The 24,448-nt window shown below is 47.3% G+C and overlaps 2 protein-coding genes across 2 annotated transcripts in view; one reads left to right on the top strand and one right to left on the bottom strand.

The window, feature by feature from the left end:
- POLR3G (RNA polymerase III subunit G) overlaps window positions 1-10,490 on the bottom strand; it is a 124,027-nt gene extending 113,537 nt beyond the window's left edge. The window contains exons 1-2 of the mRNA XM_040342060.1: window positions 10,373-10,490; window positions 1,117-1,235 (exon numbers count right to left, since the gene is read on the bottom strand). Coding sequence (XP_040197994.1) covers window positions 1,117-1,233 — 117 coding nt within the window. The 5' untranslated portion in view covers window positions 1,234-1,235; window positions 10,373-10,490. The remainder of the gene's footprint in view (window positions 1-1,116; window positions 1,236-10,372) is intronic.
- Window positions 10,491-14,852: 4,362 nt separating this feature from the next.
- LOC120930909 lies at window positions 14,853-19,218 on the top strand. The gene is made up of 2 exons (XM_040342049.1): window positions 14,853-17,294; window positions 17,457-19,218. Exons 1-2 carry the CDS (start codon window positions 15,574-15,576, stop codon window positions 17,464-17,466), a joined length of 1,731 nt encoding a protein of 576 aa, XP_040197983.1. The 5' UTR covers window positions 14,853-15,573; the 3' UTR covers window positions 17,467-19,218.
- Window positions 19,219-24,448: the final 5,230 nt, after the last annotated feature.

Genomic DNA, 24,448 nt, shown 5'->3' with positions numbered 1-24,448 from the left:
CCCTTTAAGTCTGGTCATTCACAGAGCAAATCTTTCCTGCAACCATGGTTTGCAGGAAAGAAAAATCACTTGATTAGTCCATCAACACAGACAGTGTTGATGCTGGAATCCAACCTGCAGGGCCATTGTTTTCTCCCGGCGGGGGAAAGCCATCCCCACCCGGAGAAGACAGTGACTATTGCTAGCAGCTGCATCAGGTAAAACCCGGCATGCTTGGTTGTAACCAAGTTGATCGATTCCAACCTGCCCATATACGGTTAGAATCTCGTCCGGTTCCTGCTAAACTGGTCGAGATTTGAACGCTTAGTTTTACTTTTCTCAGGTCTGCTCTTGATTTCATGGCAGAATTCACTTGGCACAGAATATTAAAATATTTGAATGCTTCAAGGCGTCCAAACATACTTTTGCATTGGTCATCTCAAAAAAAAAATGTATAAAGACATCATTAAAGTGGAGTTCCACCCATAAATATAACATTACATCAGTAGTTTTAAAAAAATGTCATTAGTCCTTTACGAAAAAAAAACATTTTTTTTAGATGCCTTCAAAGTGTTGTTGCTAGGCAGAATAGTTAATCTTCCCACTTCCTGCACCTAGGTGCTTAATGCTTCCTAACCTACGCCACACAGACTCCTGGGAATGTAGTGGGTGTAACTTTCCAGGAGTCTGTGCACTCCCCAGTCTCAAAGAATCATGTGACTTGGACAGCACAGGTGCCGAAACCTGATCTGACACTGCTTGTGCAGCACTGAGCATGTGCAAGATCTGCAAGGCTGAAATCCAAGTCATACAGTCTGGCTTCATGATGCCCACACTTAAGATGGCCCCGGTCAATTTCTATTTTATAAAGTGTCTAAATGCTGTAACAACCTAACAAAACGGACCTTAGTTTACAGACTAACTTTACTAGAATACATTAAGCTTGTGTATTACAGGGGTATTTATATTTAAAAAGTGAAATTGTGGCCGGAACTCCGCTTTAAATGTCAGAACTGGTTATTATGTTACAATCTATAACCCTGCACCCTCCTCTAAGCTACATTTGCTCCTCCATGAAGCCTGTTCAGTTATCTACAAATACAAATGCCCTATGAGGTTTACTAAAAACAGACTTACGGGGAATAGGGGCAAAGGCTGTGCTTGAGTCTCAGGAAGAGCATCACCTCTCGAGAAACCAATGGCTTGTAGGTCAAATGTGTAGGAAGCCCCTCTTCCTCTTGCTTTACCTGCCATTTCTATTGGGGGGGAAAAAAAAACACAGTCATTTATAGGAAACAAAGGTTTGCTTTCATTGGATTAAATAATATACATATTTATTAAAAAAAAAAAGTCTGGACAGAAGTCTGCAGCACTGAATGTGTGATGGCCATTAATGCAAAAAGTAATGTTGGCATTTTGTACAATACACATATATACGCTTCATTCACTCCACCATTAAAATGAACAGGAAGCATTGTAAAAAAAAAAAAAAAAAAAAAAAAAAGGAAGTAGCTGTCTGCCTTCCCAGGAAGCTTACCTGGACACTCAAGGAGGTTCATCAAGGTCCCAGTCCAGGGAGAGCTGGGGGGTGCTATTGCTGAAAACAGTGGAGAAAGTCTGCTAAAGATTTGACCTGGAGGCTACAGGGTGTCAGGGTCAGCAGCTAAGACCACCAGACACGTAGCTACACAGAGGAACTGAGACCAAAGTATTTATCATTAACCACTTCCCGCCTGGTCAATAACAGATAGATGTCCAGTCAGGATTTCAGAACCACTTCCCGGATGTCAATTGACGTCCTGCAGGATTTCATGCCCGCGCGCCTATGGGGGCGCGCAGTGCGGCGATTGGTGATGCGGGGTGTCAGTCCGACACCCCGCATCCCCGATCTCGGTAAAGAGCCTCCGGCGGAGGCTCTTTACCACGTGATCAGCCGTGACCAATCACGGCTGATCACGATGTAAATAGGAAGAGCCGTTGATGGCTCTTCCTCACTCGCGTCTGACAGACGCGAGTAGAGGAGAGCCGATCGCCGGCTCTCCTGACGGGGGGGTTGCGCTGTTTATCAGCGCAGCCCCCCTCGGATCGCCACACTGGACCACCAGGGAAGCCCACACTGGACCACCAGGGAAGGGCAAAAAAAAGAATGCCAATCAGTGCCCACAAATGGGCACTGACTGGCAACATGGATCCATCAGTGCCACCACAGTGTCCATCAGTGCCACCCCACAGTGCCCATCCGTGTCCAGCTATCAGTGCCTATCCGTGCCACCCATAAGTACCGCCTATTAGTGCCGCCCATGAGTGCCCAATACCAGCGCCGCCAAATCGGTGCCCATCAGTTCCCGTAATTGAAAGAGAAAACATACTTATTTACAAAAAAAATGAACAGAAAAAAATAAAAACGTAATTGTTTTCAAAATTTTCAGGTCTTTAGTTGTTGCGGGAAAAAAAAAAAAATAAAAAAAAAAAAAAAAAAAAAAAAAAAATCGCAGGGGGGGATCAAATACCACCAAAAGAAAGCTCTATTTGTGGGGAAAAAGGGACGCCAATTTTGTTTGGGTGCAGTGTAGCATGACCGCGCAATTGCCATTCAAAGTGCGACAGCACTGAAAGCTGAAAATTGGCTTGGGCGGGAAGGTGTGTAAGTGCCTGGTATGGAAGTAGTTAAAGTGATATTTATTTATGGTGAACACACACCAATAAACATACACAGCAATCAGTGAAAGCATAAACCACTCCAGCAAACAAGAACAAGAATAACTAATGAACCTAACTGCATCTATATACAATATCAACAGGGATGCAAGGAGGGCAACACGACAGGGAACAAGAGCATGGAACAAGGCAGAAGGGTGCAGGATGGATCAGGACAAGGGAAGGTTATCAGGCACAATCTGGCAGCAGGGAGGCAATCAGACAGTATAGTGATGCCCTGGGGGAAGGGAGGAGCAGCCTTAAATATCCACCTGGCAACTTGGGCCGGGTATGACTGATCAGAACCTGCTGGCTTCTGGGAGACACCTGCTAGTTGACACTGGAACTGCAGCCATCTGCAAAGTGAACCCCAGTGCCACCAGCAGGTGAACTCAACCCTGACACATGGTCTGGCTGGTACTGGAAAGAGGCTTCTGTGTACACAGGGACACAGTGAGTACAGGCCTGACAGAGAGCGATCATAGAGAAACTGTAGCTGCTTAATCCCCCTTTTAACCACTTCCATACCGGGCACTTACGCCCCTTCCTGCCCAAGCCAATTTTCAGCTTTCAGCACTGTCGCACTTTGAATGACAATTGCGCGGTCGTGCTACACTGTACCCAAACAATTTTTTTATCATTTTGTTCCCACAAATAGAGCTTTCTTTTGGTGGTATTTGATCACCTCTGCGATTTTTATTTTTTGCGCTATAAACAAAAGAAGAGTGACAATTTAAAAAAAACCCACTAATTTTTACTTTTTTATTTAATAAATATCACAATTTTTTTTAAAAAAACTTTTTTTTCCCTCAGTTTAGGCCGATACGTATTCTTCTACATATTTTTGGTAAAAAAAAAAAAATCGCAATGATCATATATTGATTGGTTTGCGCAAAAGTTATAGCGTTTACAAAATAGCTGATAGATTTATGGCATTTTTATTTTATTAATTTTTTTACTAGTATTGGCGGCGATTTGCGATTTTTTTACTGTCACCGTGACATTGCGGCGAACACATCGGACACTTTTGACACGTTTTTTGCGCCATTCACATTTATACAGCGATTAATGTGATAAATATGCACTAATTACTGTATAAATGTGACTGGCATTCAAGGGGTTAACACTAGGGGGTGAGGGAGGGGTTAATATGTATACCTGTATTGTGTTCTAACTGTGGGGGAAGGGGGGTGACTGGGGGAGGTGACCGATCTATGTCCCTATGTACAAGGGACACAGATCGGTCTCCTCTCTCGCCTGACAGGACGTGGAGCTCTGTGTTTACACACAGAGCTCCACGTCCCTGCTCTGTCGTTACCGATCGCGGGTACCTGGCGGACATCGCGACCGCCAGGCACGCGCATCGGCATCTCGGGGACGCGCCGGGCCCCCCAATGGCCGCAGGAATACAGGACGTCAATTGACGTCCTGTTGAATATTCAGAGTCACCGTGGAGCCGTCATTTGACGATGGCCCGGTACTCTAGTGGTTAAAAGACTGTTCCAGAGTTGCTAGCTCAGGGCTGCTTCCAGAGTGGGGCATTTATGCATGTTGGAGACCATATCTTGCCAGCCCCCTACTGAGAATGCCTGGGCTGTCCATCTCTCATCCTATCATGGCTGTAGATTTAGTCATAGTATTGTGGTCGTTAAAGCAGGGGTTCACCCGTACATAACACTTTTTCCCCTTAGATGGATGCTCGTTTTGTCTAGGGGAATCGGCTAGTTGTTTTAAAATATGAGCTGTACTTACCGTTTACGAGATGCATCTTCTCCGCTGCTTCCGGGTATGGGCTGCGGGACTGGGCGTTCCTATTTTGATTGACAGTCTTCCGAGAGGCTTCCGACGGTCGCATCCATTGCGTCACAATTTTACGAAAGAAGCCGAACGTCGGTGCGCAGTATAGAGCCGCACCGACGTTCGACTTCTTTCGGCTACTAGTGACGCGATGGATGCGACCGTCGGAAGCCTCTCGGAAGACTGTCAATCAAGAAGGAACGCCCGCTCCCGAAGACCCATACCCGGAAGTGACGGAGAAGATGCATCTCGAAAACGGTAAGTACGGCTCATATTTTAAAACAACTAGCCGATTCCCCTAGACAAAAACGAGCATCCATCTAAGGGGAAAAGAGAAAAAAAAAAACATCATTGGGTGAACTCCCGCTTTAAGGTATTGGTATAAGATTGAGATAGTCCACCTATCTCTAGAGGCATTCTCAAATGGCGATTTAGCCAATTCCACGCCTTGAGTTAAAGGATTTTGCTGAAATGACTGTTTACAGGGTATAGAGACATAATAGTTAACTGATTCCTTTTAAAAACGATTAAAGATAGATAAAAATCAATCATATAATGTGCCTCTTAGATGCAAAAACGAAACTGAAAGTAGTTTAGTCTTTGCATGTTATTTTATGCCTCTGTGCTGGACAGTGCCATAGAGAGTCATGGCTAGGAAAACGAAACTAAACTCTCCCATTACTTTTTTCATAAGGAGCCAGACAACCAGGAAGTGTCCAAAACAGAGCAGAATTACAGCAACATCAGAGCAAAAACAAGCAATGAGGACATGAAACCAGGACTGCAGTAAGGTAAATTAAGCTATTTAGCTAAAAAAAAAAAAATCCTTTAGTGACCCTTTAAGGTGTTAGAAAAAAAGTGCAGTACTTGCAGATATTTGTAGAATTCATATCTGTGGAGGGCAAAATTTTGTTGTAGGCGCTCAAATGAGCAAAAGGATGTAACAGAGAATCTTAAGTTACCAGCCCCTGCAAGATCCAGCTGTGGAACTCTGGACCCATATCAAAGGCCGGAGAGAACTGGGGTTCACCTAGAAAAGAAGCCAAGCATGGTGGATTAGAGAGCAATTTAAACTTCACCTTGTAGAGAGACCAGAGATAAAAAGGGACTGACCCACAATACCGAATAAATGTAAAAAGGCTTCTGCGCTACTCAGTGACGTCTTCCTATATAGACAGAGTGAATAATTGCAGCAATAACTATGAAGTGTGTACACAACAACAAGAAAAGAGCAACGGTGAATGGGTTATTGCGCAGAAAAATTCATAATACATACATAATATTATATATCTCGAGACACATAGATAAGTGTATAGAGGTCGACCGATATATCGGCCGATATTTGGCCGTTTTTATGAAATCGGCATCGGCCGATTATTGTGGGAAAAAAAAAAAAAAATCGGCCGATTCGCGGCATTCGCGGCTATTACAATAAACGGCTGGCATGGCCGCCTGCCCTGCAGTACTGACCAGTGCTCTAGCAGCGTGTGTCCCTGAATCCTCCATCTGCACGCCCACTATTAAAGTCAAGGAAAGATTTTACTGGCCTTGCATCGTAGCGCGCCGCCCCCTCCCTTGGCGTGCTGTATTGGATAAACAATCACAAGCTAAGGAGAGATTTCACTGGCATTCATCGTACCGCCCTGCCCCTCCCACGGCGTGCTGTATTAGATACTTGTAAAGTGCCAATGATTGTTTCTCTAATACAGCACGCCGAGGGAGGGGCGGGGCGTTACCATGAATGCCAGTGAAATCTCTCCTTAGCTTCTCTATAGTGGCCGTAAGGGGGGTATGAATCAAGAATACATTGCTTCAAGAGCACTGATCAGTACTGCAAGTCAGGTGGCAGATACTTGTAAAGGGCCAATGATTGTTTCTCTGCCACCTGACTTGCAGTACTGACCAGTGCTCTTGAAGCAATATATTCTTGAATCCTCCGCCCGCACAGCCAATATAGAGAAGCCAAGGAGAGATTTCACTGGCATTCATCGTACCGCCCCCTCCCTCGGCATGCTGTATTAGAGAAACAATCAAACAAGCATCTTCCACCTGACATGGTAACTCCCACCAGCAGGAGATTGTGGCCAGCACTAGCTCTGTCTTCCTTTCCTGCTGAGGCGGAGCCTGCTGGCTGCTTGTATTTTACTTGTTCAATGATTTGCTGGTCATCTCATCAGCATGAACCTAGCCTATCAGGTGCATGCAGATAGATACCTGCAGACTTAATTGTATGTCTTTTTAAAGTGAAACCTGGCATTGAGAAAATGGATGAGGATGTAAATGTAAATCAGTGTGCGCCGGTCGGCAAGTGGTTAATGCTAGGTACACTTTTTTTTGTGCAAATGTTAGCTCCGGTCGAAGGCGGTGTACTAACCAGGCAAGGTTAGTTAGGCGATCTCCCCCGCTGAGCTGTTGTGTTCTGACAGGGAGGCGACCTCCCCTCCAGAACACTCCAATTAGCGCTCTCTGACATTGGTTGAGAGTGCTGATCGTGAGTCGGTCAGTAGTTTTGCAGCATACAAGTCCAACATTCCGACATACACAATGTCGGCAGTTTTTTTTTAACCGGACGTTGTTTTCCAGCATTCGGCCCGTGTGTACGAGTTTAAAGCGGGGGATTAGAAAGTGAAGCCTTGTGGCTTCACTGCCCGGTTCCCTACTGCGCATGCGCGAGTAGCACCGCGTGCAGTCACTGGTCCCTGCTCTCTCCTGGGAACAGTGTGTTTCCAGAAGACAGCAGGGGGGGGTGACGCGAAGAGGCGCAACTTCCGACAAAGTTGATACCCGGAAGTGGTGCAAATACCCGTTTTATACAGGTATTTGCACCCCCTCCCCCCTGAAAGGTGCCAAATGTGACACCGGAGGGGGGGAGGGTTCGGAAAAGCGCAAGTTCTATTTTTGGGTGGAACTCTACTTTAAGGCTCTAGGGCTGAACCAAGAGAAATCTATGGATTGCCCCAACCATGCTAAACAGCATGAATAGAGGCATCTTCCCTGACGGCTATTGTATTCAGACAGCTGGAACACATTAGAATGGCCAAATGGTAGTTGCATCTGATTGGATGCAGCCACTGTTCGGCCCACAATTTACTTCCAGGCTCCTTCAACAGGAAAAAATACTGCGCTAAATGCCCTATATAAGCTGCAACTAAAAAGTGATATACACACCAAAAGTACAGGAAAAGAAATGTAGTTGCGCTAAAAATCCTTAACATAGGTTGAAAAAAACACCCAAGTCCACCTAGTTCAACCAGGGCCGGTGCTACCACTAGGCATAAAAAATTTTATGAAAATATAGAGACTATGGATAAGAGAGGAGACAGCGGCCACCTATGGTGTACGTTTAATAAACCGTGATAAGCCGGGATCATGATGATCACGGCTGATCACTGCTTATCACAGAGCAGTGCCGGTTTAATAAACTGTGATAAGGAGCAGAGAACACATTCTCCACTTCACATCACAGCACATGGATGTTTTGTCACAAACGGCCAGTTTAATAAACCGTGATATGAAGATTTCACAGCTCTTCACCTGAAATATCTCCCTTCCAGATTCACCAGCTCAGAGGTGGAGAATCTGGGAGAGAAGCTGGTGTGATAAGAGGAAGAAGGCTTATTTCTTCCTAATTTCAACACCAGTGGGTTAAAAATGAATATTAACAACAATATACACATGTGTGTGTATATATATATATATATATACACACACACACACACACACATACAGTATCTATATAACACGTGTGTGTGTGTGTGTATGTATATATATATATATATATATATATATATATATATATATATATACACACACACACCGTATTTATCGGCGTATACCGCGCACTTTTTTGCCCTTAAAATCAGGGCAAAATTGTGGGTGCGCGATATACACCGATACTTGCTTCCCGCACTGTGTTTGAACTTTGCCGCCGTTCCCTGCTTCCCGCGCTGTGTTTGAACGCCGCCGCGGACATATACCGGGCGCAGTACACTCGGGTACAGTCGGCCAGGCTCGGCTCCCTTCTAGGTTATGCGAGAGGAGCCGAGCGTGCTCGAGTGTACTGCGCTCGGTATATGACGGCGGCGGTGGCGTTCAAACACAGCGCGGGAAGCAGGGATCGGCTCAGAGACAGCGCAGGAGCAGCGGGGAGGACACCACGAAGGCCGCAGATGGATGCCGGACCAGACAAGGCCGCCGATAGACGCCAGGCAAGACACCAAAACTGTAATAAGTAATAAAAAATAAATAAAATTCAGGAATTTCACGTCCAGAGTAGGGGTGCGCGCTATACGCGGGTGCGCACAATAGGCTGATAAATATGGTATATATGTATATATATATATATATATATATATATATATATATATATATATATATATATATATATATAAAATGTTATCACATGTCTGAAAACATTAATTACATGTTCTTTTAAACTTTCACTTTTTGAATTCGGCTGCACCATAATCTCACAATATCTCACGAGATTACAGGCAGTCCACCCAGTTTTACACAGATCTCGGCTGTTTTCAGAGAAAAAACTTCACCTCTGTTCACCATCTGAGAACTGAAGTTCTCAGTTTATTAAACCGGCTGCAGAGGAGATAATTCTCTTCATGAGAACTGCCGTGAACTGCTGTGAACTGAACGGAGAAAAAACTTCACAGTTTATTAAACGGACACCATATGTGTGATGTCTGTAAATCAAAAAGTGATACATTTGCTAGATCACCTTTCTTATAAGGTCACGAGGAGTGTGAACACCCCTGATAGTATAGCACATACAGATTAAGGCCCCTTTCACATTGGGGTGTTTTTCAGGCGAAGCCTCATCTGCAATCCCAATGTGAAAGCCTGAGTGCTTTTAGAGCCCTTTCACACTGCCAGCGCCCGAAAAACGCTGGTAAAGCACCGCTAGGACACTAACGTTTTAGGGCTTTTTTGCAGTGCCTCTGTGTGAAAGGGCAAGGTGTTTTTACAGTGCTTTCAATTCATTTCAATGGAGAGGGGCGTTTTTGGAGCGTTTTTTCCCAGCGCCCAAAAGCTGCTCCAAATATGCTGCTTGCAGGACTCAGTGTGAAAGGGTCCATTGAGATGCATGGAGAGCGTTTTAATAGCGCCATTATTAACGCTAAAATGCTGTAAAAACGCTTCAGTGTGAAAGGGGTCTAAGGGTAGAGTTAGTGTGTCTAAAGCCACCACGTGATGCTTGTTTACCACTTGTTTGAACCCCATTTGTGCCGCAACTATGCGAGATGCCAATTGCAACACGGTGGATAGTAATCGCAACCACTGCATGTGAACTCCATCTGCTACTATTTATGATTTAAGGGGCAGTAAGGGAATGCTAAAAATGCTGCTTTTTTTTCCTTTTACCGTCACTCAACTGCACGTCTAAACGTATCCTAACATAGCAGAAGACAGAAGTTTGTGTAATCCTAAGGTGGGGTGAACGATAAGGATTTACCTGCACTTTAAATACTAAAAATGCATGTTTTTTTGTTCCTCTTTTATTGACGTCTAAAGCTGGGTTCTTTATACATATTGGATGCAGATTTGCCATGACAGGAGAGTGTCCCCGGCAATGGAGCCAGTTCACACACCTTTGGGGCAGCCGTGGTCTGGATTTGGAAAGGGTCCTGTGCGTCTTTGGTGCAAATTCAGGCAAAAATTCTGACCCGATTTGCACCCGAATAGGTGAACAGGGATGCACCAGACCCTCTCCTGTGAGCTGTGGCCGCAGCATGTGTGAACCCGGCCTAATGGGTAATGATGGTTTAGTATCTTTAGTTTTTGCAGTAAGATAAATATTCCCAAAATAAGAGACACAAGGTCAGAGTTATAATCCACAGTGCTATATATACCGGTACATAAATTATTACATAGGCACAACACTTACCACCACACTGGGTGGGCGTTCAGAGAAAAAGTCTCCAAGGTGTTCTGTGTCTTTTCTACCAAATACTGAGCCTTGCAGAGAATCACAGGCTTTCATTACCAACAGGTGAGCCCATCTGAACATGTGAGTATACTTTTAAAGAGGAACGTCATTCCCCTCTGTCAGTTTTTGTTTTGAAAGCAGAACTAAAGCAAAAAAAAAACACAAAAAGTTCACACTTTTTGTTGCGGGAATGAAGCCGTGCGAGTTAAGCTGCACTCAGACGATTTCACTCCTGCTTGTCAGTCCCAAATTCAGACGCGATTTCAGAGACATCTGCACAGATGTCAATGTAAATCGCGGGCTGAAATCTCAAAAAGTAGTACTTTTTTTAATCGGTGCAGCACCGTAGATGCGGCGTCTCACCGTCCTAATTAGGACGGTGCCACTGTCGTCAAATGCCGCTAATTTGGCATGTGATTTGACATGTCAAATCGCATGTCAAAACGCACCAGTGTGAACCATGGTGAAAGAAGCTTACCTGGCCGTTTGAAATCTCCTTTAAATTGCACAATTTAGGGTTCATTTTTGGCACGGTGCCTGTGTGCCAGGATGGATGAACTCTTGCACATGTGAAAAAGTTACTTCAATCCACTCCATACAATCAAGGTGGCTGAAGAGCCAACACCTTGGTAAAACCAGGAAGAAGATGTCAGTGCCACTGCCAACGAGGGGCCTCACAGACCCCACAGAAGAGTGAAGGTGAGTATCTTCAGCATTAGTTCTTATTGTTTTTCGCTATAAAAAAAAAAATTAGACCGTCAATTTTGGAAAAAAAAATATTTTTTACTTTCTGCTACAAAACAGGTCCAAGTAACCACTTAAGGACTGCGCCTCTTTCTGAGATTTGAAGTTTACAAGCTAAAAACTTTTTTTTTTGCTAGAAATTTACTTTTTTTATATTGTGAAAGATAATGTTATGAGTAAATTGATACCCAACATGTCACGCTTCAAAGTTGCACCCGCTCGTGGAATGGCGACGTTTAAAAAATTCTACTGGTTGCATGTTTTGAGTTACAGAGGAGGTCTAGGGCTAGAATTATTGCTCTCGCTCTAACGATCGCGGCGATGCCTCATATGTGTGGTTTGAACACCGGTTTCATAAGCGGGCGCTGCTCACGTATACGTTTGCTTCTGCGCATTTTACTTACATTCTTTTATTTTGACACTGCTTTTTAAAAAAAAAAATATGTTGGGTCACTTTTATTTCTATTACAAGGAATGTAAACAGCCCGTGTAATAGAAAAAAGCATGACAGCATGAAAGCATGACAGGTCCTCTTAAATATGAGATCTGGGGTCAAAAAGACCCCAGATTTCATATTTAGACTAAAATGCAATAAGAAAAAAAAAAAAAGCATTGGGCAGAAGTGAAGTTTTGACAGGTGGGGGCCATCTTCCCCTCGCTCCTCTCCATGTCAGCCCAGGGACACCATCCGATCACCTCTGCCGCTGCCGACTGCTCGGGTAAGCGACGTAGGGCACTTGAGAACCGCGGGAGGGGGGCCCCTCTCCCACCGCAGAGATCTTGAGGCGAATCTGCCGCAGAGACCACTTTTATCCAAACACAGACCACCTGCTCTTGAAGAGGGTACTGGGGTTATGGTAGCTAGCTGCTACTATAACAACGGTTTTCCTCTTCAAAGTAGCGACGTATTCCTGCAGCGGGCAGTCCGTAAGTGGTTAAAGAAAAAATTATCAAATTTCTTCATTAAAGGGGATGTGCCATGAAAAAAAAATATTAAAAGCCAGCAGCTACAAATACTGCAGCTGCTGACTTTTAATATTAGGACACTTACCTGTCCTGGAGTCCAGCACCGTCCACAGCAGAGGACGAGCGATCGCTCGTCACTCTGCTGCTCCCCCTGCCATCCTCAGTGAGGGAACCAGGAAGTAAAGCGCTCCGGCTTCACTACCCGGTTCCCTACGGCGCATGAGCGAGTTGCGCTGCGCCGCTGATTGGCTCCCGCTGTGCTCTGGGAGCCGAGTGTTCCCAGAGCACAACGGAGGGGAGGACGGGAGGTGATGTCATGCCCGTAGTTTTCCCGAAACTGTGTGGCCGGAAGTGGGTGCAAATACCTGTCTTTAGACAGGTATCTGCACCCCCCTCCCCCCTGAAAGGTGTCAAATGTGACACCGGAGGGGGGAGGGTTACGATCAGCGTGAGTTCCACTTTAGGGTGGAGCTCCGCTTTAATTTAGGCCAATATGTATTGGCAGGTGCTAGGGGACATTGAGTGCCCAGCACCCATAGTTGGGCTTCTACTGTAAATTATCAAAGCAGAAGTTCACGCCCCCTGTAGGCCGAAGTGCAGGATCACGTATATATATGCGATCCTGCACACAGCTGTGGTCCTGTAGCAGTAAAAGTGCTGTAGGACGGTCAGCAAGTGGTTATATTTACTTTAAGGCCGGAATCACACTAGTGCGTTGCGTTTTGGAGCTGCGTTCTCGTTGCGAATTTCTCTAGAGGGTGTTCTGCAGATCAACTGCGGTTTAGCTGCAGATCAGGTGCGAATTTGGAGACCTGGGAGAAGTTCCGGGTGAGAGGAGAGTGGGGGAGAATTGTATTGAGCTGAATGAGAGAAATTCCTGCAGAGAACTGAACACATGTGCGAATTAGATGCGTACCCATAGAAGATAATGGGACTGAATTCGCACATGAGCCGCACCGCAAGACATAAAAACCGCATGCGGTTTGGAGACAATACGCAGTGCGGATGCATCGCACATATGTGAACCAGCCTCATTGAAAACAATGTATTTTGAAATGTCCTGCGAATTAGATGCGGTTTAAACCGCACTCAATTCGCATAGGTGTGAACCTGGCCTTAAGGCTGGGTTCACACTACTACACTACTTCCATCCTACTTTGCTCTGTGTTCAATGTTTCCCTATGAGAGCGTCTTGTAGCGTCCTACACAAGTCGGTCCGACTTTGAAAATGCTCCCTGTACTACTTTTGGTCCTACATTGATCCTACTTCAGGCCCATTGAATATCATTGAAGTCGGACCAAAGTAGTATCCTGTTCATGAAAGTAGGATGGATGTAGGACCAATGTAGGATAAATGTAGGACCAATGTAGCAGAGCAAAGTAGGATGAAAGTAGTGTAGTAGTGTGAACCCAGCCTTATCCAGAATTTACATACCCACCCACACAGGAAATCCAGAAAAGCCCGGAGTAAAAGCACAAGGAATAAACGTAGGGCTGGCATGACTGGGGTGGAACCAGGGCAACGGAGGGTTAAGACAGCAGGAGAGCTCTCAGTCTCAGGGGAGTGGCTGGAGGAGCAGGCCGGTGAGGGGGCGGAGCCTTATATATAGGGGGCGGGATCGGCGCCAAAAACCACAAGCAGGCAGAGTGAGAAGAGGGAGGCAGGATTTCTCGTTGCTCCCTCACACAGATCAGAAAATTTATTTCCCCTAAAACGGATGCAGCAATGGATGTGGATTTAATCCTAGCAAGACTCAGAGCAGCAGCAGCTAACAAGGAGGAAGGATGGCTGGAATCTCAGGTGGGGGGCTTATTGATAGACGAGGCGGGGGGGTCCCAGACGGAGTCAGTATTAACCCCACGCGCTCGGCGCTCACGAGCACCGCAGCGCTACTCACCTACCCCAACACCGCGGTCCCGGCGGTCTAATAGCAGCCCACAAAGCCACCCTTCACCCCCTCCAGCCAAGCGAAGCCACGCTGCGGCTGGGGGTGCTGGCACACATAATTCAGGCCCGGGGGGCGGGGCTTCGGAACAAAATGGCGCCCGATCCTCACACACGAGGCATAGCAGCATGGCAGAGGCCTTTCATCCCCTAATTAACAGTACTGCAGCAGGGAGGGGGGGCCGACAATCCAAGCCGAATTCCTCTAAAAGGGGGCCTGCCAGGAACACTACAACCAAGTCCAGGACAAGGGTTAGCTCCAAAACAACAGAGACATTGAGGGATGCCGATCGAAGTACCAGCGGGGGAAGCAGCGGAGCAGGGACATCCACGGCCGGGTCGATCGGGAGAGGACGGTCCGCCGGGAGGCTGGGATCTACGGCCTCCAGGCTTGCCACGCCTGGGAGGCAGACTTCGCCAAGGACGCCGGCCTCGGAAGATCGATCGGAGGGGGAAGCTTCAGGATCGGATGATGAGGAGGAGAGGGAGCATTCGTCTACGATGGAGTTGCCAGTGTCGGCTGTGAGGGACGGTCCCGGCCAGCCTGGTAAGTCCGCTAATAATTTATCTGGGGATTTTGTTAATGCTTTATGTGCTCTGTTGGGGGGGGGCGGGGGTCCTCCTGAAAATGTTGTTAATGTGGGGAGTTCAGTGCGAACGCAAGCCGGGGCCCCCGGGGTGGCGGGATTAGCTCCTGCTGCCCAGGGTTCCCCTGGGGGGATGCAAGAATTATTGTGTGGTTTGGGTGAATTGTTGCATCGATTTGCCGGGAAAGGGGGGGTTGGAGGAACGCTTCCTCAGGCTGCGCCCTGGATTGGGGGGTCAGTGGGCGGGGTTCCCTTGGCGGGGGGGTTACCTTCCACGGTGGGGGGGAATACGGGGTTGGTGCCAGATAGCACTGCAAGTAGTGACACGGGGGTCAGGTCGGATGTGGTACGGATGGACGATGGGTCAAAAGGTGAAGTATATATTTGCTTTGAAGGGCCACTGGGGTCACATCTAAAACAGGAGGTTCGGGAGAAAATCCAAAAAGGTGAGTACGTTGAGATTTTTTCCCTCCTACCGTTAGAAAAGTTTAACTTGGATAGGGTGAAGCCGGATAGTTTCAAAAAAGACGACGAGGAGAAGCGAAGGTACAGGCTGATTCCTCGCACTTTCACTAACTGGTTGCAAGCATTTGTGATTATGGCCAGCGTCATAGGGGAGAAGAGCCCGGAACACTGTTCTGCGCTGTTCTGCTATCTGGACGCGATAGGTGAAGCATATAGGGTATATGGGGGGACAGGATGGTTGAGGTATGACGAACAGTTTCGCCAGCGGCGGGCTGTGCGTCCTTCTATACGTTGGGATCACAAGGATATAAGCCTGTGGATGCGGATAATTTCTGCGCCACGGCCTAATACACCGTTTTTTCAGGGCGGGGCCGGGGGTACTCCCTCCTCCGGATCACCGGCCGGTAAAAAATGGGGGGGGTGCTGGAAGTTTAACGAGGGTTCCTGCAAATATGGAGGAGCCTGTCGCTTTAAACACGAATGCTCCGGATGCGGGGGGGCTCACCCCTTGTCGCGTTGCTTCAAAAAGGGCAAGCGGGGGGGGGATGCTGCTGGAAAGGGGGAGAACGCCAGTGAAGGTGGAAAAGATGGGGCCTTTTCTAGATAGGTACCCAGACAGAGGGGCAGCGCGGCTGCTTGCGGCAGGGTTTTCGGAGGGATTTATCATTCCCTGTTCCTTGTCGAAGGTGCCACCCTTGGCTAGGAACCTGCGGTCTGCCTTAGAAAACCCGGCGGTAGTGTCAGAAAAATTAGCAAAAGAAGTTCAGCTGGGTAGGATGGTGGGGCCATTCACAGAGATGCCGCTGCCTGATTTGGTGGTGTCCCCTCTGGGGGTGGTTCCCAAGAAGGAACCAAACAAGTTTCGGCTCATTCATCACCTGTCCTTCCCAAAGGGGGGGTCGGTGAATGACGCTATAGATCCCGAAGCATGCACGGTATCGTATACGTCGTTTGACGCGGCAGTACGATGGGTGCGGCGGTACGGAAGGGGAGCCCTGATGGCAAAATCGGACATTGAGGCCGCGTTCCGTTTACTGCCAGTTCACCCAGACAGCTTTCGGCTGTTGGGTTGTCGGTGGCGGGATGAGTTCTACGTGGATCGATGTTTGCCAATGGGCTGCTCGATTTCTTGCGCGTTTTTCGAAACGTTTAGCTCTTTCTTGGAATGGGTGGTCAGGGATGTGGCGGACACGGATTCAGTAATCCACTACCTGGATGACTTCCTGTGCGTTGGGCCCCCGTCGTCCAATGTGTGCGCAATATTGTTGGCAACGTTGCAGCACATGGCGGAAAAGTTTGGAGTGCCCTTGGCAGCCGACAAAACGGAGGGTCCAACCACGGCGTTGAGTTTTTTGGGAATCATGATTGATTCCGAGGCTATGGAGTGTAGGCTTCCAATGAACAAGGTGGAGAATCTTCGGATGGAGATTCGGGGGATGCTGGGGCGGGACAAGGTTCAGCTGGTGTCCCTGCAGTCTTTGTTGGGAAAGTTGAATTTCGCCTGCCGCATCATCCCTATGGGGAGGGTTTTTTGCCGACGGCTGTCGGCAGCAACAGCGGGGGTGAAGGCGCCGAAACATTATATCCGTCTAACGGGTGAGCTGAAAGCAGATTTGCACATCTGGGATACGTTTTTGGAAACGTATAATGGAAGGGCGATCTGGATGTCAGGGCCTGTCAGCAACTTTGACCTGGATTTGGTCACGGATGCGGCCGGGTCCACGGGTTATGGGGCCTTTTTTAAGGGGCGGTGGAGCGCTGAGGCATGGCCTAGGTCATGGACAGCAGCGGGTTTTGAGAAGAACCTGGTGCTGCTAGAACTATTCCCGGTGGTGGTGGCAATCGAGTTGTGGGGGGAAGAATGCAAAAATTTGAAGATCAGGCTAAATTGCGATAACATGGGGGTGGTACAAGTCATTAATCGAATCTCCGGTTCATCGGTACCGGTGGTGAGATTACTGCGCCATCTCGTGTTGCGTTGTTTGCAGTGGAACATATTCTTGTATGCTGTACACATCCCGGGGGTGGATAACAAACTCGCTGACGCCTTGTCTCGATTTCAGTGGGACAGGTTCAGGGAGCTGGCGCCAGGGGCGGATGCAGAAGGGGTTCCTTGCCCTGGGTGGATGTGGGGGCTGGCATTGGAGCCGCTGCAGACTGGATCAGGAGGTCGGTGAGTGGGCAGACATGGGCTGCATACTCGAAAGTATGGGAGGAATGGGCCAGTTTCAGACGGCTGGCAGGCGCCGAGCTGGGCGAAGGCGATATGGGCTTGTTAGTGGTGTATTTTGTGGTAAGACATATAGAGAAGGGAGGGTCGGTATCTGCTTTAGAGAAAAAATTAGCAGCTTTAGCGTTTTGGTTCAAATTGGAGGGTAGGACAGACCTCACGAAAACATTTTGGGTAAAACAGACAGTAAAAGGATACAAAAAAGGGCACCAGTACAAGGACGAGCGGAGGCCAGTGTCATTTTCGATTTTGGGGAGAATTTTTGGGGTTTTAAAGGAAGTCTGCTCGTCTGAATACGAAATGCGTTTGTTTCGGGCGGTTTTTTCGGTGGCATTTTTTGGGGCATTTCGGATAGGGGAGTTGGTTAGTCCCTCAAAACGGGTGGCCGGGGGTTTTTTGGGGGGTGACGTACGGTCACATGATGATAGGGTGGTTTTTCGGCTGAGACGGTCAAAGACGGATCAGATGGGAAAAGGGAGGGACGTAATTTTGTATGCGATGCCGGGTTCAGAGATGTGTCCGGTAAGGGTGGTAAGGGAATATGCAGAGGGACGCCCTGAGGTTGGTGGCCCGTTTTGGGTACACGTGGATGGGTCTTTTGTTTCAAGATTTCAATTCATTGCAATTTTTAAAAAATGTTTGAAGATGGTGGGGTTAGACGAGCGGCTGTTTGCCTCGCACTCCTTCCGCATCGGGGCGGCAACCGAGGCGGCCCGGTGTGGGTTGGATGAGGCGGCAGTGAAGCGGATTGGGAGATGGGAGTCGAGGAGATTCCGTTCGTATGTTCGCCCTCATTTGTTGATGGATTAATAAATGGGGGGGAAGAAAGTAGTCTACGGGAAAGGCCGGTATCTTTGCTGTGGGGGCAAATTGTTAATAGTCATGATTTATTGTTTGTTTTTTCAGGTGGAAGACAGGCGCGCCTCGTATGGATCATGGGGCATTCTTATGTCTGTAGGGGGGCTAGAAGAGCGGATGCTAGGCCAGGGGGTAGGCAATTGGGAATTTCCAGTCAGGATGCTACTATTCGTTGGTTGGGGATCCCTGGGATGGGTTGGGGCAGGGTGCTGTCGGAAGTACAGCGCTATGCTCGGCTCGACCGACCCCCAGATGTGTTGATGTTACACGTCGGGGGGAATGACCTGGGGATCCGGCCTATAGGGGATTTGATGACGGCAGTTAAGGCGGACGTCTTGACGATGCGGGCATCTTTCCCCAACATGTTGATCATCTGGTCAGACATTGTCGCGCGAAGTACATGGCGCATGGCAAGGTCGGTGGATCGGGTCAATAAGGGAAGGGTGAAAGTAAACAAGGTACTAGGGAGGTTTGTGGCTAAACACGGGGGTTTAGGGGTGAGACACAGGGAGTTGGAGGTTAATGTGGGTTTGTATCTGCTCAAGGATGGTGTTCATCTGACGGATGTGGGTACAGACTTGTGGATGATGGGGATACAGGAAGGGGTTCAGAGAGCCCTGCGGGTGTGGGGGGGCCCATAAGGAAAAGGGGGGTTTTCCTTCCGGGCTGTGGCGGTGTCCTTGGTCCTTGACGGTGACAGTGAAATGATGGAATGGAAATGGTTGGGGGGCTCATCGATGGGATGGCCCCCTATGGTGGTTATTGCAGTGGAACGGTGTCTGCTGCAATACGGTTACGGTGCACTGCGGGTTAAAAAGGGGTCTCAGAGCTGGGTCGGCTGGAGGCCTGGGTTATGGTAATTGGTACCGCAGTGTAAAAAAGGTTAATGGGGGTAGTTACTGTCAAGGATCAGTTGGGATTGGGTTAAAATATTAAAAGTGTTAATAATTTGGTTAAATATTGATTTGGTTACAAAATAAAAATGGCTGTTGTGGCCAATTTTCTCCAATTCACTGTGTCGGTCTCATTACTGGGGTAAACTGGTTACGGGAAAGTGGGGGGTAATAAGGGGAAGTATTTAATGGAGGGAGGGGGTGCATAGAGAGTGGCACATTGGAAACTACACTAGTCAAGAAAAGCCCGGAGTAAAAGCACAAGGAATAAACGTAGGGCTGGCATGACTGGGGTGGAACCAGGGCAACGGAGGGTTAAGACAGCAGGAGAGCTCTCAGTCTCAGGGGAGTGGCTGGAGGAGCAGGCCGGTGAGGGGGCGGAGCCTTATATATAGGGGGCGGGATCGGCGCCAAAAACCACAAGCAGGCAGAGTGAGAAGAGGGAGGCAGGATTTCCCACCCACCCTCCCTTGTTTGTTTCTTTTGTTGTGTGGTGCGTTTGTTTTCTTTTCTTGCAGGTATAAGGACGGGTTGTCACGACAGCGGAGGCGGTGTCCTTGGTCCTTGACGGTGACAGTGAAATGATGGAATGGAAATGGTTGGGGGGCTCATCGATGGGATGGCCCCCTATGGTGGTTATTGCAGTGGAACGGTGTCTGCTGCAATACGGTTACGGTGCACTGCGGGTTAAAAAGGGGTCTCAGAGCTGGGTCGGCTGGAGGCCTGGGTTATGGTAATTGGTACCGCAGTGTAAAAAAGGTTAATGGGGGTAGTTACTGTCAAGGATCAGTTGGGATTGGGTTAAAATATTAAAAGTGTTAATAATTTGGTTAAATATTGATTTGGTTACAAAATAAAAATGGCTGTTGTGGCCAATTTTCTCCAATTCACTGTGTCGGTCTCATTACTGGGGTAAACTGGTTACGGGAAAGTGGGGGGTAATAAGGGGAAGTATTTAATGGAGGGAGGGGGTGCATAGAGAGTGGCACATTGGAAACTACACTAGTCAAGTGTTGACCTGCTGTGATCCACTGCTTAGCTGCCACACATATTCTTCTCAAAGTTAAATTTTTGGACTTTTTTCTGTCTTACCTTGTGGTCACATGTTATGGCTGCAGTTTGTACTGTAGTGTCATGGCTGATCGATTCCCCTAGCTTGTCTTTATTTGCCACAGGGAATCCAGTGTTGCCCTGCTGTTATCCACTGCTTAGCTGCCACACATCTTCTATAAATCAGCGGAAGCTGACAGTCTCTACAAGGTTCAGGCAGCCAGCCCCCTAATGACATGTGACAGGGTACACTCCTCCAGCTGAGGCGAATGGCTTACACCGGTCAGCCATAACTTTATGACCACTCACCTACTGTTAAGTTGGTCTCCCATTTGTCACCAAAATAGCCCTGACCCTTGGAGGCATGGATTCCATTAGACCTCAGAAGATATGCTGCTGTGGTATCTGGCACCAAGCCTTCAGTAGCAGAATAAATTGCTTAGTGAGGCTTCCATGGGGCAGACTTGTTTTTCCAAGCACAGCCTACAGATGCCTGCTTGGATTGAGATCTGAGGAATTTGAAAGCCAAGTCAACGCCTCAAACCAATTGTTGTGTTCCTCACACTATTCTTGAATAATTTTTTGCAGTGTGACAGAGCGCAGTATCCTGCTGAAAGAGGCCACTGCCACCAGGGAATACCATAAAGGGTGTACTTGGTCAGTACCAATGTTTAGGTGGGTGGTATGTGTCGAGGTAACATCCACATGAATGGCAGAATCAAGGTTTCCCAGCAGAACATTACCCAAAACCGCATATTGCCTCTGCCAGCTTGCCTTCTTCCCATATTTCATCCTGGTGCCATCTCTTCCCTGGGCAAGAGGTCTGTGGCTACATACAGTAGTCCTATACACAACAAACTGTGATGGTCTTTTTTTTTCTGCTTTCAACACCTTGGGCCGGATTCAGAAAGAAGATACGACGGTGTATTTCCTGATACGCCGTCGTATCTCTGAGTCCGGCCGTCGTATCTATGCGCCTGATTCATAGAATCAGGTTACGCATAGATATGCCTAAGATCCGACAGGTGTAAGTGACTTACACCGTCGGATCTTAGGCTGCAATTCCAGGCCGGCCGCTAGGTGGCGCTTCCGTATCTTTTACGTGTTGAATATGCAAATGAGCATTTAAGCCGATTCAGAAACGAACGACTGCCCGGCGCTTTTTTTTACGTCGTTTGCGTTCGGCTTTTTCCGGCGGAAAGTTACCCCTGCTATAGGAGGGGTAAGTGCGGCGTATCCTATGTTAAGTATGGCCGTCGTTCCCGCGCCGAGTTTTTAATTTTTTACGTCGTTTGCGTAAGTCGTTTGCGAATACGGCCGGACGTAATTTACGTTAACGTCAAAACCAATGACGTCCTTGCGACGTCATTTGGAGCAATGCACGCTGGGAAAATTTGCGGACGGCGCATGCGCTATTCGATCAGCGCGGGGACGTGCCTGATTTAAATTCTACACGCCCCCTAGCCGCGGAATTTGAATTCCGCCGGGGGATTTACGATACGCCGCCGCAACTTTAGAGGCAAGTGCTTTCTGAATAAAGCACTTGCCTCAAAAAATTGCGGCGGCGTAACGTAAATCAGATAGGTTACGCTAACCTATCTGAATCTAGCCCATTAACTTCAAGGACAACATGTCCACTCACTGAAGGTTATTTACGAAAGGCAAATCCACTTGGATGTGCACTTGGAAGTACAGTCACTGTACATCTGAGGGGCACATGCAAAGAAAAAAAAAACAGCATTTTTGCTTGCATATGATTGGATGATAAAATCAGCAGAGCTTCCCCTAATTTCAGATCTTCCCCTCAGATCTACAGCGATCTACAGCGACTGCACTTACAAGTGCACTTGTAGTGCACCATGGATTTCCCTTTAGTAAATAAACCCCATTGTCTAAAATACCCCACCAACTTTCAGATGCCATTGTAATAAGAAAATCAATGTTATTCACTTTCGTTCATGCAGGGCGATTTGACCCATGCACTGTGCAGGGCTATGTTTTACTGGTACAGGGATGCACAGGTGTTATGTGTATTTTGTGTGCCGGCAGACCCATAGCTGGATATTGGGACACGCATCCCAGTGCAGGTAAAACATGGCCCTCTACGGATTAAATTGTCCTTCCAGAAAGCGGACCTATGTTTATTCCTGAGAAAAGTTGATGGATTCACGAATGGTTACATTTGTTTTGATATCATGATCATTCTTTCTTTGGTAAGTTTTCACAAGAAGAATTCAGATATTTGTATCAGTAAAATCACTTTGTTGTGCACTCCTGTGACGCGTTTTCAGCCAACAGCAGGCTGATGTCACTCAGCAGGTCCAGGCTCCAGAAAGGTCCCAACCATGGTCAGTATCAGTGGCGGCTGGTGCTCAAATTTTTTTGGGGGGGGCACAAACGAAAAAAAAAAAAAAAAAAAATTGCAGCCTCACTGTGCCCATCAAATGCAGCCACAGTGGCATCAATTGTCACCACTGTGCCATGCCATCAAACGCAGCCACTGTGCCATTAATTATTACCACTGTGCCATGCCATCAAACGCAGCCGCTGTGCCATTGTCTTCACTGTGCCATCATCCATAATGTATCTAATTATCTTTTTACTTTTTTTTTTTAAAGAGGAACATAAAAATGCATTTGCATTTTAGATAATGTTTGTACTAACAGGGTAACTTTAAAGTCATTATTAAAAAGATAAGAACTGAAAAAGAACTATACCAAAAAAAAAAAAAAAAAATAGATGGCTATAATGTTGTAGAGATTGTAGGAACCCATATCAACCAGTAAAAGCTCTACTTACTACTAGTGTTGAGCGGAATACGCCATATTCGATTTCGCGATATATCACGAATATATAGATGAATATTCGTGAAATATTCGTTAAAATCGAATATTCTTGATATTTTATCAAAAAAAAAATTTTTGCGAAATTTCGCTAATGCGAATGCGAAATTGATTGCGAAATTCTCGTCCGCGCATGCGCGCTAAGAACACGCGAGATCATTTCCTGGATCTTTGCCAGTCGATTTTCGGATCGCTATTTTGTGCTGCCCAGCGAAGCGAAGATGGTGGGGAGTAACTTTTCATCCAGTGAGGAAAAACTGCTGATTAGTGTAAGTAATTTCACCACTGTCATTTCATTATCTTTAACTGCATTTTAGTCTAGTTTAAAAGTTAGGATATAAGATCAGATATTAGTATTTCCCAAACAGTGTGTCTCCAGCTGTTGCAAAACTACAACTCCCAGCATGCCTGATTTAAATTCGGCAAGGTCCGGCGGATGCTGGTCCTTTAGCCGAGGATCCCCCTTGCACATGCGCCGCTGCAATCAGCGGCGCATTGCGGGGGGAATATCTCCTAAACCATACAGGTTTAGGAGATATTCTTGATACCTACAGGTGAGCCGTATTATAGGCTCACCTGTAGGTAAAAGTGACAAGTAAGGGTTTACAACCACTTTAATGCTTCCACGTCCCTGATGTCTTCTCGCGCCTTGCTGATGCTTCAGCCAATCAGGTTCCTGATAACCAGAATCCGGGAACCTGATTGGCTGAAACAGCCGTCAGTCTTATACAAGGAACACAGGGGGCTGCGTTCCGAGTATAGACATCCGAGAGGCGGAGGGTTGTACTTGGAAAGCCAATCAGAGCCAGCGGCTCTGAAAGGCACTTCCTCACAGTCAACCAGCTGCCGCTATTCAGGTAACCGGCACCCTGTATGTCCGGTTATATGAATAGACCAGTGGCAGCTGGCAACAATAATAACACACATTCATTGCAATGAATGTGTGTTATTTGCGATAGGGGGTGGTGCTGCAGCGCCCTCTATTGACGGCCGCCAGAACTGCAGGTAAAAGTTAAAATGACATTTTAAGCAAAATAAAATGTCTTAAAGGGCCCGTTTTTTTTTTTTTTTTACTACAGGAGGAGGGGGGGGGGGGGCGTCGCCAGCGCGCCCCCTATGGACGGGCCGCCACTGGTCAGTATCCACCCAGAAGCTCAGTGAGCGCTGGAGGGGAGAGACAGTCACAGCTTTCTGCTCAGAGCGTATGAGAACTGAGCCGGCAGGGGACAGATCCATACTGCATGCACCTAGTGAGTATAAATGTTATTTTTTTTTTTTTTTAAATCATTAACTTCTCATTTATGAGGGTTTTAATGATTTGTGTTTAGTTTTTAATACAGTCAGTTATATTAAAGCGAAGAGCCCCTGAAAAGGAGAAGCTCTGTTTGTTCGCATCCCACCACCTGATTTTGACAGGTACCCGCTCCCACTTCCGTGTAAGATCGCTGCACAG

This window comes from Rana temporaria, chromosome 1 (assembly GCF_905171775.1).
Source record: "Rana temporaria chromosome 1, aRanTem1.1, whole genome shotgun sequence".
In the NCBI taxonomy this organism is placed as follows: Eukaryota; Metazoa; Chordata; class Amphibia; order Anura; family Ranidae; genus Rana; species Rana temporaria.
This window is presented reverse-complemented; position numbering and strand designations above follow the sequence as displayed.

Bases quoted from the DNA above. Each gene is read 5' to 3' on its own strand.
- LOC120930909 (XM_040342049.1), top strand. From the start codon at position 15,574: ATGGAGGAGCCTGTCGCTTTAAACACGAATGCTCCGGATGCGGGGGGG.